Source organism: Equus asinus, chromosome 3 (assembly GCF_041296235.1).
Source record: "Equus asinus isolate D_3611 breed Donkey chromosome 3, EquAss-T2T_v2, whole genome shotgun sequence".
NCBI lineage: Eukaryota > Metazoa > Chordata > Mammalia > Perissodactyla > Equidae > Equus > Equus asinus.
The window spans coordinates 121,507,634-121,523,865 of record NC_091792.1 but is presented as its reverse complement, the minus strand read 5'-3'; the positions used below and the strand labels follow the sequence as shown (position 1 = coordinate 121,523,865).

General features: G+C 40.7%; 1 protein-coding gene across 3 annotated transcripts in view; it reads right to left on the bottom strand.

Annotated features, from left to right (window-relative positions):
- Nucleotides 1–16,232, bottom strand: part of SCFD2 (sec1 family domain containing 2) — a 393,579-nt gene that overhangs the window by 123,456 nt on the left and 253,891 nt on the right. Inside the window, exon 6 of one of the 3 annotated variants that reach the window (XM_044765961.2) lies at nucleotides 6,839–7,173. The exons of 1 other annotated variant lie outside the window; for it this stretch is intronic. In XM_044765961.2, coding sequence (XP_044621896.1) covers nucleotides 7,013–7,173 — 161 coding nt within the window. In that variant the 3' untranslated portion in view covers nucleotides 6,839–7,012. Of the gene's footprint in view, nucleotides 1–6,838; nucleotides 7,174–16,232 lie in introns of those variants that run through there. One more of the 3 variants, XM_044765962.2, reaches the window with a different exon arrangement.

Sequence of the window (16,232 nt, the reverse complement as noted above, 5' to 3'; positions counted from 1 at the left end):
TGCTGCCATGGCCTGTGGGTTCTGATAGTCAGATAGTCCATTTTTTTTTTTTTTTTTTCCTTTTTCTCCCCAAAGCCCTCCGGTACATAGTTGTGTATTCTTCATTGTGGGTTCCTCTAGTTGTGGCATGTGGGACGCTGCCTCAGCGTGGTCTGACGAGCAGTGCCATGTCCGCGCCCAGGATTCGAACCGACGAAACACTGGGCCGCCTGCAGCGGAGCGCGCGAACTTAACCACTCGGCCACGGGGCCAGCCCCAGATAGTCCATTTTTTAAAGAGGCACTAGAAATGCAGATTTAAAAGTGAAATCTGAGTTTTAAATGATAACTGGTAACTCAAAAATTTAAAAACACTGATAGAGGTAGCTTAGTGTAGTGTTAAGAGCATGGATTCTGGAGCTATACTGCCTAGGTTCAAATCCTAGCTCCAGAATTTACTATTGGTGTATCCCCGGGCAAGCTACCTAACTTCTCTGTGTCAGCATCCATATTTGTAAAATGGAGATAATGATAGTACCCACTTCCTAACTCTATAACTAGCTTAATAGTGCCTGGAAGAACTCCATGGAAGTTTGATAACTGGCCAACAGTAGCCAATCAGGTTGCCAATGGGAAGCTTCTACTCCTTAGTCATCCTTCCTGCACACCCACGAAACATCAGCTCTAAGTATGAAGAGCCTCAGTCTTAGGGAACTTAAGTCAGTGTACAAGAGAGCATTTTTAGGTGCTTATGAGTGGGAGATGGTGTAAGAGCTAGGAGATCTCAAGAAGAGATTCATGTGGAATGAAGAAGCTTCTTGAAGGAGAACCCGAGCTGGGCTCTACTCTACAGCGCTATTGGTTAGACAGCAAAAAAGAGAAGGTTACAGGAAGGTGGGTATTTCAGTCAGAGCCTCTGCAGGAAACAGATGACAATGACACACTGAAACTAGGTAATTTGAGGAGAGTTTACTAAAAGGGCTATTTACAAAGAAGTGGGCAGGGCTTAAGAAAACTAACAAGCAGAGATACAGTACTCCAGGGCTAGTAACAACAGAGGCCGCGCCCAGGCCTGAAGAGGCCAGGAAAGGAGGCAGTGTCCTGAACACAAGAAAGGAGCCCTATGGAGGGGGTGGCCTGACAAGAGGTGGGGGGATAAATACCCAAATCTCATTCTCCTCCTAAAATCTACAGCAGATGCCTCTCCATTAACTGAGCCCAAGCAGAAGCCATAGGAAAGGGAACTCATTGGTATAGTCTATACACCATGACCACCCCCGCCCCCATTCCCCTTCTCCCTCCCCATCCCTGCACAAAACAGAGTGGAGAAGAGAGGGGAGTGGAAAATGTCCAGCACAACGGGGAAGATGAAGCAAAAGGAACAGAGGCTAAAATGTCCTGGAGAGCAAGAAAGCTATTCTAAGCCTTTGTTTTTCAACCTAACATATTCATTTACTCTCCCTAAAGTCCAATAAATAACAGGAAAACATTCTGCAATGTTGGAAGGACACTGTGGCTATACATACATGCTCAGCGAGGTGGGGAAGTGAGAGAAAGGAGGAAGAGTCAGCCAGTGGCTCAGAGGATGGAAAGGTGAATGTATAGAACACGTTTCAAAGTAGTGAAAGGTTTCTAGGGAAAAATCATGCACACAAGTCTACAAAACTGTTGAATCTGAATGGTTAGCCAGGTTTTTGGAGACAAGCTATAGAAAGCAGCTGATACTGTCTTAATGGACATGAAGTCAAACTTTAAATAATGGAATGTGACTGGCCAAAAAGTCCAAGAGAAGTGTTTTCCAACTGTCACTATCCTGCAGAACTATGGGCTTGATTCAGCCAAAACTTAAATGAGTTGCCTCCTTGTACTTTCTCTTTTGATGGTGTGTCTTATGTCCTGATAGAACAATCTAGGCCCTGACATGGAGTCTTGGTCTCAACAGCAGCTTCCTAAAGCACTGTGTGGACTACAATGGCTTTCCTTTGGATTGGGAGCCTCACCTCCCAATTACCTTTGATAAACCTGCCATGGTCTATAAGTAGCTATAAACTCCTACTCCTTGCAAACTATGCTTTTCTTCCTCTATTGGCTCTCAAAGTAACAAATTTCACATTGTCAGGGAGCACTTCCTGTCTTTGGGACTAACTTCCTTCCGGAGACCTTAAAGATCTTGGATTGCAGTCTCCCCAGTAGCATTTTGAAAAGTCCTCATAGGTACTAAGTGAACAAAGGATTTGATGGTCAAATGAGTTTGGGAAATACTGGTTGAGATGCACAAAAGTTAAAAAGGCTTCCCTTAAGGATGAACTTCTGAGAGCTTTTAATTTCAAATGCAAATGATTGAATAGTGAATCTACTGGAAGATACGGAATGCAGAGATTTTCAAATTGACTTGGCTAAATAATACTTTCTTTCAGCAAGCAGCTTGCAGGACAGGTGTGCTGCTGAACACACTTTGGAATGTGGATTAGAAAAAATGAAACGATCCAAAGAAGGGAAATGTCTTACTCAAGGCTTTCCAAGTGATTATGGCTCTCTCCTGCTTCTATTAGTACTGAGATTTAGTGTTGACCTCATACGTAACCTTCTTTTCATAGACATAACTAGTCTGAACCTCCATTTCTGCAGGCTGAAGAATCTCAACCTTTTTGTTTTTTCCTAATATGGCATGAGTCCTCTCTCACCATCACCCCTTGCTCCTCTTTATCATTTTAATTGCATTTCTCTGAACCTTTGCCCAATTCTAAACTATCTTTCTTGAGGAACAAGGCCAGGAACAGCATACACATTCCAGGTAGGAACACAGGATGGCTCTGTACATGTTTTCAGTCTGGTTTCTTGTAACTTTCCCAAGGACCCAACATTGCATTGGCCCTCTGGCCCACGGGAGCTCAGTGTGCTTTCTGGGGCTGCACTGACAGCTTGGAGCACATCATCTTCTAAGTCAAGGGCTTATGTTTCATTTCCTGCCCTAGATTAGGCTCCAGACCATCTATCCCACCTCATATCTCCCACAGCGTCCAGCCTCCCACATGATTACTGAATCCCAAAGAGTCTTGCATTTGCTTTGCCGAGTTGATATTTTAGAATTTTCTTCCTTAATTATTATCCTCCTCTTGCTCCAAAGAAATCACATTCACTACATTTCCATAGCTTTGCAGGATCTTCTTGATGTTTAGCCCCAACATTTAACTTTAGAACTATGCCAAATTTACAGTTATTTTCTCTAAGCGACTTAAAAAGATTTTCTATAGACTGTTTCTTAGGGCCTCATACCGCTTCTTCTAGATACAACAGAGATTTATATCCAGTTAGAAGATTGCCTTTAAAACAAACGATGGCTTTTACACAATAGGAAAGATGCTGGCAATTAAAAGAACAAGAGCCAAGCAAACAGGTTTGTGTTTTAGATGCAGACACACTGAGTTCTGCCGAACATCAAGCCTGGACTGGGGAAACCAGCTGCTTCTTACGCTACAGCAATGAGGACAGAACATTCCTGGCAGGAAGCCCTGTCCTTGGGGGCAAGTTGCCTTTAAATTATACCTCCCAGTACCCGGCATAGTTCTGGGCTCAGAGTAGATGCTCAGTAAACATTTTTTAAAGGAATAAATGATTGAATAAAGGAATGAACAAGTGAACAAAGGAACATTCTGGAAAAGGAACATCTTAGGGGTGGTATTGGTCTCAGCTCCCAAGCGGAAGTTTTCAGTTCTCTGTTCCTTTTCCCATTCCTTGGGATCCAGTCCCTCCAACACATCCTCTGTACTCGGAGGACATTCTTCAGATGCTCAAACAGTGGGAGGTAGTCTAGTCAGTCCTGCCTTAAGATAATGAAAATTTAAAATTCCCCCACTTCTTTTGTTCTAAGAAGAATTAAGGCTGTAAAAGCATTAACAGCAAACTCTTAAAAATTCCTTTAGGAAATAAAGGTGACATTTGTTTCTACAGAGTACCTTGAAAAAGCATTCAGTTCAAATACTGTTCTAAAGAACTAAATATGTCTAATTTCATATTTTACATTTGGACTCTATTTTTCTCCTCTAAAAAAGGAAAAAAGACAGCAGAATATTGTGGTGGTTAGTTCATGGAACAATTGTTACTATACTGTATCTATTTCCATGAGGATTTTGTTATGGGGCTGTGCTCACAACAGACCCTTCTTTCTAAATCTCTGTGCACTTTATGAATTTCACTCCATTTTAGCTTTTTTTCCCCCAAAGAAGTCACTCAGGCTCCTTTAATAATACCAGTAAACAGCTCCAGCCTTCCACAGCTGCAGCGCTTTACCGTCCTGGGAGATTTCAACATTACAATTCATGCTTCCAATCAAAACAGGGACAGAGCTGACATGATTTACCGAGGAGAAGGACTTGATTAGGGACCAGCACACTACCAAGCAAATATTAAACAACTACAGGGAATTTTTAATATGCAATGCTCCCTCTGTTCACAACAAAAATAAGCCAGAAATGATTTCCTGTGCTACAGCTAAGTGAAATGGAAGCTTGTTTTCAAGGTTCCCTGTGTGTTGAGCACATTTCAGCAAAGCAGCCTTCACCTATGAGAGGCACCGGCTCCTTAAACAACTCCATCCTTCTCATTTCAAATGGAAACCAGCTGTACTTCTAAACTGTAACAAGAACACCTATGCAGAAGGTCAAAACTGGGCTGCAGGACACCTCACTGCGAAATGCATCATGCCTCTTTATCCGGATTACAGTTTGTCTGTGGTGAATTGTCAGTGACAACCTGTGGCTCGGAATTCAATTCCTTGATGCTTTCAGAGCATTATTATTTCTTCCTCTCTGGAAGTATAAATAAGCACATAATATACTATGAATTGGGGGCTAAAATAGACATTGATTTGGAGGAAGAGGATTCTGGAAGGACAAATCTGGGGATTTTCCATTGAGAATAAGTAATTTTGAAAAATAAATTTTTTTCTTTAATGGCTTAACTCCTTCTCTGGGATGATTTAGAGAACACCTCATTTGCCTCCATTCTCTGCCCCTAGATTTCCAAAACAACGGCAGAAAAGATCCTGGCAGAAGTCAAAGGGTCAATGGCTCCTAAATAGCTTCCAGGCTTAAGCATGCACCTTCAACAAGGAGAAGAGTCCAGCCTTGCTGTAATGAGCCACCCCTCGACAAGAGATTTCCATCCGTAAAATTGAACAACTGCACGTTTAGCGCTATGAACTGCATGACTTACAAATCTCAAGGGGGTAAGTCTGAAAATGGGAAGGGCTGGGATATCTTATTAGCATAAAATCACACCCCTAGCAAAGGCAGCAGGGGTGGACGCAGAGACAGCCCTCTGATCCTGCTCCTGTGGACTGTCTTCCGTGATGTGCTCCTTAATTCCAGAAGAACCCAGGCCTATTTGTCTGGCCTGGGGGCAACCCTGATGGACTTTTTGATACAGTTCTTAAAATTAAAAAAAGAACATTCTCTCAATCTCTCTCTTTCTCTTTGTTTCTTTGTTCATGTAGGATAAAGTTCGTGCCCTTCCAGCCCTCCTTCATTTTCGTAGCTTTTCAGAAGAGAGCAACGACGACCTCTGGTTTGCTCACAAGCTCGTTCCAGCCAGTGGGCAAAAAACCCATCTGCATTTATGGAGTTAATTGACATCTATTAATTTTGCTCAGATTCTCTGTCCTCCTTCCACCTCCCTGTCCGCTGCTTTTTCTTTTTTTTTTTGAGAGAAAGCTAATGAAAACCATGTTTATGTGCTCAAAGGCACAGAGGAAATTCATTACTCTGAGGAATAGCGCACTCCACAAGTGAAATGAAAGTAATCTTATTTATGACAGGAAGGGGCCCTAGCTAGACTGAACTCCACCACATTCAGACTGTTCCACAAAAGAAGCTGCAGAGCGCCCGCACCAATTCCAAATGGCGGCCTCGCTGACAACACATACATTTGCAGTTCTGTGTTTGAAAACTGTGAAGCCCCAGGAAAACAACCATCTAATAGAGACAAGGCAAAAAACCTGCTTAGAAGGGACCATTCTTCCTTCACACCTTCCAGTACCTTCCTGGGACTCCTTGTTACTAAATCTAAAAAAGACACTTCATCAAATCATTTGTCCATGACATTTATCAAGTACTGGCCTGTAAATACAGCTACAATACAACACTAGTTTCATGGCCCAATTCTCTTATTATAAGGGCTTTTCACTGTAGATTCATGAACCATTTACCATGTAAATAAATAATGAAACTGTTTCAATAACATGTTTTCACAATAAATGTCCACTTGTGCCCTTGTAGACAATTCTCCTTTTCCTTTTGGAAATTCCATCAACGGAAAGTATATTTCTCATTTAACTATTGGTTTTTTTTCACCCACATATTTTTTTCTCATTCATTTAGTTAGTACCAAAGATCATTTAGGTTTATGTACTGGGGGTTGTTGGGGAGACGGTCTCTTCACTTTTTCTTCTAAACTATTCATGAGTACTCTACAAAATGTTAATAAACATTATGTGGAGTTTTGGCAGTAATAAGAAGGTTTTATAGTATTTACCATGTGGCTTCCTAGAACAACTTTTGTTGGAAAGTCCTCTGAGATCAGGCCCACCCCCTCATACACAGATGAGGAAACAGGCTCAAGGGCAGATCCTAGACTGTATATCTTCCTTTTTATTTTAAAAATATACTTTCCTATACTCCAAGAAACTTCCCGCGTTAACCACTGAAGGAAAGGATATCGCTTGGATTCTATGTAGTGAGAGGTTTTATAACCCACTCATCTATAGGAGAAGGGCTTGTCTCTTCTTCCAGTGCAAAATGACAAGTGTCAACGAAAAAATACATTATCTTCTGAAGGCACACACAGAGACGCAACACCAGAGAGCCACTGGGAATTAATTAACTAATTTGATCAACACATCTTTATTAAGTCTTGAGGTGCCAAGCAAGTGCTAGGCTCTGGAGAAAAATAGACACGCGTTCTTTACCTCGTAGCTCACAGGTGTGTAGGGGAGACAGGCAGGTAAACAGGTGAATCTGTTCACATGATGGTAGGCGCTATGGTGGGGAAACACGCAGCACTGTGAGAGAGAGGAGGCTCCTCCGGGATGAAGGGAGGGGTTGGTCTGGAGACAAGTGGCAGTGACTGTTCCAGGCAGAAGGAATAACTGGAGAAGAAAGTTTCAGAGTTTTTGGAAAGTCAAAGTCAGTGGTCCGCACTGGAGGGGAGGTAAGAAAGGGATTATGGTCAGAGGCTACAATTTTTATTGGCCACACTTAAAATCCAAGCATTCCTTCCTTGTCTTGCCCAAATTAAAGGTTTTTAAGGGTGGTATGTAACATTATTTGCCTAGCTATTTTCCCCTGTAATCCAAGACACTGTTCTTAGTTTGGCTTTGCAATACACAAAGGTGTTTCCACTGACCTTAGAAAGGCCTTGAATTCAATTCATCCAGCACTTACCAAGCACCTCACAGGCACTACTCTCTCCACTGAGCTGCCTCAGCCCCTTGTGTGTATAAACCTCGATTGGAGCGCAGATGACACCGCATGAGGGCTCCCCCAGCCTCCCCCTGAGGTCCAGAGAGGACTGTCTTATCGACTTCTGTAGTCTGAGCACAACGCCAAACACACAGTAGGAGACCAATACGTGTGCTGAATGATACATGTGTTTGGTGGGATATAGTTCAATTCTCAAAACACAGTTAAAACGCACCTTTTTTTTTTTTAAAGTGCTTTCTACATAGCATGTTTCAGTGCAGATGGTAAGTGGACAATCAAAAAATGCTTAGGGGTCCCTATTCTCTGAATACTACCATAACTCAGCATTCCCTGCTATTAGGGTACATGGGACTATTTTTGCAAAGAGCTTAAAGTATGCACTAGAAGATTTTCCTGGGTGTAGTACCAGGTGGCAGATGTTTTGAATAAAAAGTAGACATTACAAGCTAATGATTTAGCAAAACAAACCAAAAGCCAGCAAGTCAGGAGGGAGAAGAGGAACTATGTCAAAATGTCCAGCTTTATTACAGGGTCTACTGTTTGCTACCTCAGTTTCTCATTAAGCAAAGCTCACTATATTTAAGGCAATTTTCAAAGAGTAAGTAGAGAAAAACATGGCAATGAAGACTAACCATATACTCGGAGGGTCAGGACACAGGCTGAGATTGTGACTTTATGCCTCTGACCTACCACTGTTGATCCTGAAACACCTATCATTCACCCAGAATGAGGACCTACTAAGGGCCAGGCAGCATGCTGTGCATTGGGAATACAGAGGTGAGGAACACCACAGCTCTGCCTTGAAGGAATTTATAACCTCGTAAGGGATACAGAAAAGTAAGTTTAAACAAAAGAACTACAACTAACCCAACCTTTGGAGGAAGCAGCATGAGAGTCAGGCAGCCTTCCCAGGAGAAGTGAAATCTCTCAGTGGATGTTGTCAATCATTGGGTGGTTCAGATAAGATTTGGAAAACTGATCAGCACGTGTCTTCCATCTCTACTAGAAGAACACCTCAAGTAGAGTGCCAGCTAGCACTGGCTTATCTTCCAAGATGGTAACACAGCTCTGTGAGCTCTCAGAAGCTTTGTATTCATCCTATGCTGCTAAATAATATAATTTATGAAAATATATTTTGCCTTTAAAAACTTATTAAGGGGGGATGGAAAGCAAACTGGTAAAGAGTTTGTATACTTTCATTTTCCTTCTGTAGTAACTTGTTCATGCCACAAAGAGGCGCTGTGGGTTAAAGAATGATGGGCTTCTCTCTCCCACTCTGTAGTCTTTCTATTCTCTAGGAGGGGCTTTCAGAGAGCAAAGTGAGTTTATCTAACATCAGGAAGGCTAGCAGCTCTTGCAGGGAGGCAGATATTTGTCCAGCACAAAGTACAGATGTGTTTCACTGAAGTTCCAAAATAAATCTTATTTATGCAGAAAGAATTACATGAAGGCGGAGACTCCTTCTTAAAAGGGGGCTTCTATTACTAAAAGTAACCATTTTCCCCCTGATCCCCTCCGGGGGTGTCGGGGGATAAATAAATAAAACAAACAAAATGAAAACATTAAACAATAACAACAAAAACCAACAGAAACCCTCACAAAATAAAACAAAGCTCTCAGAATAATGAGAACATTTTTGAAAAGGACACACTGCTGGAAGCAGCTCTGATAATATTCCCCTTGGCGTTGGTTTTGGATGATCCTGTTCAAATAGGAATCTGTCTTAACCTTCATCCTGAACTCGTCAATAATCCAATGTTTGTAACATTACAGTTAGTTGCCATGGAAAGAAATCTGATGTCACAAATTTAGCTTTTTAGTTACCATCCTGGATCATATAGGAGCAGAGAGCGTGAAAATCCTATCTGTCCTGCAGTAACATTTTCATTTTTTAGGAGGTCAAGTAGATTAAGAAATACTAGACAAACTGTATACTGTTACAATATGAATCTTTACAAAGTCTTCAAAATCTTTATGTAGATTTTCAAAAATACAGTACTTCACTGTGCAAAATTTTTATCTAGCTAACTCTTGAGCTCTTTAGCCATGAGTGAGTATTCGAAATCTTCTTTGCACCAGACAAAATAAACGAATCGTGTTAGAGATGAGTAAGAGGTTCTAATTAGAAGATAGGTGAAAGAAAATGTATACTTACCACTTTCTGGAACATTTAGTTTTAAGTTGGGTTTGTACGGATTTTTTTTTAAGTCTCTTAGGGAACCTGAAAAACCATGAATCTTTCCCAAGGTGGTATTTCAGGACATTCAAAAATGCTCAAAATCTATGCTCCCTCCTGCTTCCATCCCCATTCCCTTCCCTAAAGGAGAGAAGAAGCAAAAGTGCTTGCATAATAGGCATGTTTGGGTGGGCACCATTGACTAATTATAACACAATAGGCTATTTTCTGCTTCCTAAAAATAAGGAGGGCAATTATCCAGGGGGAGGGGTGGTTATGCAATGGTACCACATGGACCACACTTCACCCACTGGAAACAAACATGGAAAACACTTCAATCACATATACAAACACAAGGAGAGAGAGGAGGACTAAAAACTAGTTAAATAAAAACATGCTGTGTGAAACAGTGAAGGAACTCATCCAAATTTCTGATGATGATGAAGATGATGCTGTTTTATAACCATAGTATTTAACATGAAAGATGAAATAGTAAGTATTATATGGGTTTTACAAACCTCAATAAAATTATTAAAAACTATTTGCCCAAACTTTCTTTTAAAGTTAACTACCAGTTAGATTTCATTAGAAAACAGACTTAAAAATATCCAACGTTAATAAGATTAAGTTCCTTTACAATTAATTTTTGGAAAGAATAAAGAGCAATTTGTTGTAGTATAAAGAGCCCTGGTTTGGGACTCAGGAGACAGAATGTGAGGTCAGCTCTATAACCCATTATTCTGTGTCCGGGGCAGGTCACTCTGCCTCACTGGTGGGTTTTATTTGTAAATGAAGGAGTTGGACCACAAGACTTCTGAGGCCTTTTCCAGCTCTATCAGTCCAGGATTTTAATTCTTATAACCAAACTCTTAGAGTTGTAATGAGTCAAGATTGGCAAAGAAAATCAGCCAAGGTCTATAGGTTGAAGACTGAAGAGGTAGCTGGCTAAAGGGAGATTTCAAAAATAAATTTTATACATTGGTGCTTTTCTCAAGTTACTGATAAATCATGGCCCACGTGGCCATATCAATTCTTATTCCTCCTACCTTTCTTTATTCAGTCTCCCACCCTCCCAGACCATTACTTCAAACCCTCTCCACTTCTCAACCCACCAATGCTTTCTCCCCCAACCTCACTGCTGGCTGGCGGCCTGGCTTCCTACTTCACCAAGAAGCAGAAGCCATCAAATGAGGCCTTCCAAGCATTCCCACCTCCCATCTTCCATGCTCTGCACCTGTGCCAGCGGTACTCTGACTTTCCTCCTGATTCAGTGGATAAACCGCCTGTGCTGCCAATGAAAACTGAAGTCAAATCATGGCCTTTCTCTGCTTAAGACCCTCCATGACCCCCTTCTCATGCAGAGCCAAAGCCAAAGTCTCTACCAAGGCCCACTAGGTCCTACCTGCTCTGCTCTCTGCCACCTCTCCTCCCACCCCGACTCGTTCATTCCACCTTCCTGGTTGTTTTTCTTGGAATAGACCAAGCAAGCCATTGCTTCAAGACCTGCTATTCCCTCTACCTATTATGTCATTCCCCCAAATATGGAAAAGGCTGACAGCCTTGCTCGCTTCAGGTCAGTTCAAATATCTCCCTTTCAGGGAGGCCTCTCCTGACATCCCATACAAAACACCGCACCCAAATCCCAATTTGTACTCTCCCTGCCCCCTTTCCCTGCTCTATTTTTCTCCCAAGCTATTATCAGCATGTGATATACTACATATTTATTTATTGTCTTCCCACACCAGAATGTAAGTTCCACGATGGCATAGATTCGCTGGATTTATTCACAGTTCTAATCCCAGGGCATGTAATATGGCCAGACACTCACATTTATTGAATGATTTAATTGATTTCTGTGACACTGTTAAGTGTTTAAGAAAAAGCTGGTGAAATTTGGATACTGTTACAGAATAAACCAAGCATTATAAACTAAAATAAACTGTTATAAATCTATTGTTCGTAGATTACTAAAATGGAAAGGGAAATAAGTAGAACGCGTACACCCAGAGAAAGGTAAATCTAAATCTTACAGCGCTCCAATATTGCTCCAAATAACATGAGATCCGAAATAAGGCAAAAATGCAATGCTCCTGACAAGCATTGCTCCTGACGGCAATAATCCAATATTCTCACACTTCAGAGGCCAATTTCCTTCTGGTGATTTCTCCCCGATTCCTCCTGAGTGGACAGAATCACTCAAGTCAGAGTGATTTATATTCAGTCAATCAATTCTCTGTTAGCAGGAAAACTCCACTGGGCCCATGATGTGCAGTTTTCACGCTTGGAGTTGCCTTTATTGCTAGACACACACTTCTGGGGAAGAGACCCAGCATATCGACTCTGGAGACCAAACAGAACCCTCCCAAAGGATGCTTAGGACGTATAAATATAACAAAACTCATACCAGCCTGACTTTGCTCATTAAAAACTATGTAATGCATGCACTCATGCTGAACACATCTTAGATTGTGTCCCTTCTTATTAGCCTTTAGACTAAGGGCAGCCATAAAAAGGTTTTTGTCATAGCCTCTTACACAGTATGTACTCAAGATGGCCAATTATTAAGCATAGCAGCCAATAAAGCTGAAGAAGTAATAACTCCACTGAATGTTCCAATTCGCACTTGATGAGTAGAGAAGGATACTCGATGAGGAAATGATTTTGGTCAGACAGGCTCTCTCATAACCAGATGATAGGAATAAACTGCAGCAAATTTCCTGGGGTACAATGTCACTCACAGTCATCAGGAGACTTAAAAAGGATTGTAGCCTTTGACCCAGTAATTCCATTTCTATGACTTTATCCTAAGGAAGTAATCAAAGATAAGGACAAAGATTTATGCACAAGCATGTTCAAAATCCGGAAACAACTGAAATGTCCCAAAATAGGACATGCTTAAATAAATAATAGTAGATCTTAGAATATAATGCAACTGTTAAAGGTATGTTTTTGAAAATAACTTGGGAAGTACTCCTGATATAAAGGTTAATTTGTATTTAAGCCTTAATTATATAAGTATTTGTATATTTATATATACAAATGCTTATGAGTTGAAAGAAATTACCGAAATATTTACAGTGATTATCTCTAGGTGAGGGGATTAAAGTTGATCTAAAATTTTTAGCTTCAGAATTTTCCACCATAAACAGATATTACTTAATTTTGATAAATACCATTGGTCTGATTATAAAATGACATTTATTATTTCATCATCAGGAGAAGAAATAAGGAGTAAGAGTCCCACTTGGATTTAAGGGATTGGAGAATCTTGACACTTGATAAATATGTATCATATTAATGTTGCTGAAATTCTCTCATTCTATCAGACATATCATTCTTATAAAAACTCACATCCAAACAGACAATATACAAAGTTATCAGCTGTGCTACTCGGCTCCCCGACCCCATCTTCCCAGCGGGTTCTCTGGTGGTCACTCATTGATTTAATTTAGATTAATATGGTAGGTCTTAGGTGGTTACTCTGCTTTGGATCCCAAGCAATGCTAATTATTATCATAAAGGACAAGCGACTCAGGAGGTTTAAAGTTCATGCACAGAGACCTCCGTCTCCATTTCTGCTATTGGCTCACCAAATTACAAGAGTCTGGTGAGCTAATATGCAAGATTCCAAACACAAAGGTCAACGCTGGGCTACTGACCTGCCTGACCCCATCTTGGAGCCAAGAACTGCAATGCAATTTTTCCTCCCACGCCAAAACCATTAGCAACCAGCTCATCTTGGTTGATTCTTTTCATTTACAACTATTTTTGAATAGATAATAGTTCTTCCAGTGCCCACACACTAAATTAGCATGTCATTTTGTGACTTTTCTTCACAGCAAAGGCCTTTAATGTGTTTGTAACACTACTATATTTGCTAATGTTAATTCACATTAATTAGATGGCATTCTCTTTCATATGGTCTAGAGTGGATCTGAAAAGCCAGTTTATACACGTCTTGTGAGTTAATGGGTCACTGTTTCAGAACAACCTTGTGATAGACAAACTAGTCAGCGCCTTGTCCAGTTGATTTTTAGAAATAATTTCCAGAGAACCTAGAAAGGGCAGACACAGGGAGAGGTTAGGAAACCGTCAGTTCTATTCTTGTTTTTCTACTTCCCTGTCCAGTCAGTCACCAAATCCAGATAATTCCCATCCAAATAGCTCTGGTGTTTGTATCCTCCAGTCCACTCCCTCTACTCTATGCCTAGAACCAGGTTTCCTAAGAGATGAGTTCAGATCTCCGAGACTGGATAGCTGTTCCCCAGAACGCTTTCCTCTTCTTCCTGGGCACACAGCTACCCTGTTTCCCAGCCTCCATTGTAGGTAGGAAGGGCCAAGTGACTGCCTGTGGGTACAAGTGACATGTGCCACTGCCATGCCTGGCCCATAAAGACCTCCCAGATGTGGTCCTAGTAAGCAGGCATTGAAGAAGATGGAGCCTGGGTGTCTAGGTTACTGCTCAGGTGAGAGCTAGGCATGAATACCTGTCTCTGCCCTTTGATGAAAAGTTGAGGTGGAGGGTCTTAATGCCAGGGTAGATGGTTTGGCTTTTGCCTGAATCAAAATTTTGTCCCAGACATCTCTCCCTCCAGAATTGTTCCTGTAGCCACCTCATCATCTCTCCTTAAACTGTCCAAGCCGACATCGACGTGATACACTAAAAAAACTCTTACATTCTTTTAGAAATAATTTCTACCACCACTAGCAAATACATCACTTAGATGATGAAATACCAATAATGTGAAATTTTCAATTAAAGCAGAACCCCATTTTAGAATCACAAGCATGAACTTATTGGGCCATTCAGTTGATGACAGAACTGTCCGATGTGTGAGGTCAATTTTAAATGATATTGAATGATTTCAAATATCCTGTTGGTTTTCAACAATAAAAAAATCTCAGCTGTTTTTAAAAATTGTCTTTAAAAGGATATCCTAAAATCCCAATACTGAACCTCCTATTCCTAACTTTTTAAAAAAGTGAAAACGGTAATTAACTAATTCTTTTTTTATAATGGCAACTTTCAACATATATTATTCCTGTAGATTTTGTTTAAAATTAACAGAGATTACTAACTTTTTCTAAACTCACAAATCACTCCCTGAATGGAAATATGCTGTATGGTATGAACTTTAAAAGACACGGTCCCATTCTCCTTTGAAGAGTTTACTGTCTGGTGGGAGAGAGAGAAATGCAAATAAATAATGGTGATACAATGCAGTATAAAATAAGTTCTCCAGGGGCACATAGAAGGTGAGAGTGTTGGGAAAAGCTCCTTAGAGAAGGTGACATTTGAGATCTGTCAGAATTTGAAGATGCTGGGGGAGAGGAAAGGAAGCAAGATGATGGGGAAAAACATTTTAGACCTTTTTGACTAGACTTTTCTTTTCCAGTAAATTTCTTTTACATACTTAAGCAAAATCTTGTTTTGTTCACATAAAGTAAACAGTGCTGACAGATGAACAAGGTAGTTGTTCCTCTGTAGTGCCTCTAGCCTTGGCCCTAGAGACCATAAGACAGAACCCAGGTGACACTCTATGATGACTGGTGCCAAGCCAGCAGATGGAAAACATTACTGGGCCAATTCTACTCCAATGACTGGATGCCAGCATCCCAGTGTGAAAAATGAAGAGGGGCCACAGGTCCATGTATCATAGAGCATGATGGTTAATGCCACTGGGGATGTTCTCAAGTGATTTGTGGTGGTGTCGAAAACCCTTCTCCTACTATAGTTTCTTCTTCTTTAAGCTTTGGGGCTAGGAAAAATATTATCTCTAGTAGGGTGGGGAAGGAAGTTGGACAGCAAAAGGATGTCAAATGCAAGTTAACTACTGAGAGATGCATATAAAAAGGAATAAATATTGAAAAATGTTATTTTCTCTTCCTGGGGGCCTGAATTCTTTAAATTGATAGTGGCAAGGAATAAGAGCATAGTATCTGCCTATCTTCTCTACCCATAAGTTAGCCCTGAATGCATGCCTGAGCCAACATGACCAGGACCTCTGAGGCCATTGGAGGCTGGTTATAATCAGTGTTCTGAGTATTCTTCCCAATTTGTTTGGTTTTCTGGGAAATTTGTATGTCTGTATCTATAGTGTCACAAAGAGCTACTTATCTTTTTCCATCTAGCAAGTTGGAGGTCAGAAAATACCTAATTTGGGGAATGGTATAAATAGAGAAAGGTTAAGAGACCTGGTTTTGAATCCCAGATCTGTGTGACCTTGGCAAGTTTAAACTTTTTCCTGATCTCTAAAGAGGGGATTAATTCCTGCCAAACTACCTCACAGGGTAATTTAGAGATCAAAATAGAAAACAGATAGCACTTTAGATGCTGACTGGTCAGCCAAAAAAAAATGCAAGAAGAGCTAAATTTTTCTTCTTAATGTTACGTAACAACCGCAAAATAATAATTATAAACTGTATGTGTGTAAAGATTTGGACATTTTTATTCACTGCCTTAGCACCAGTGCCTGGCACAAAGCTGGAGTGGGAGAATTATTTATTGTATAAATGAAAGACAGGGGCCAGGTAAAGAGACAGATTAAGCAGTATTTCTACACGCCTTCTGAAAACTACCCAAAAGGCGAAAGAAAGACA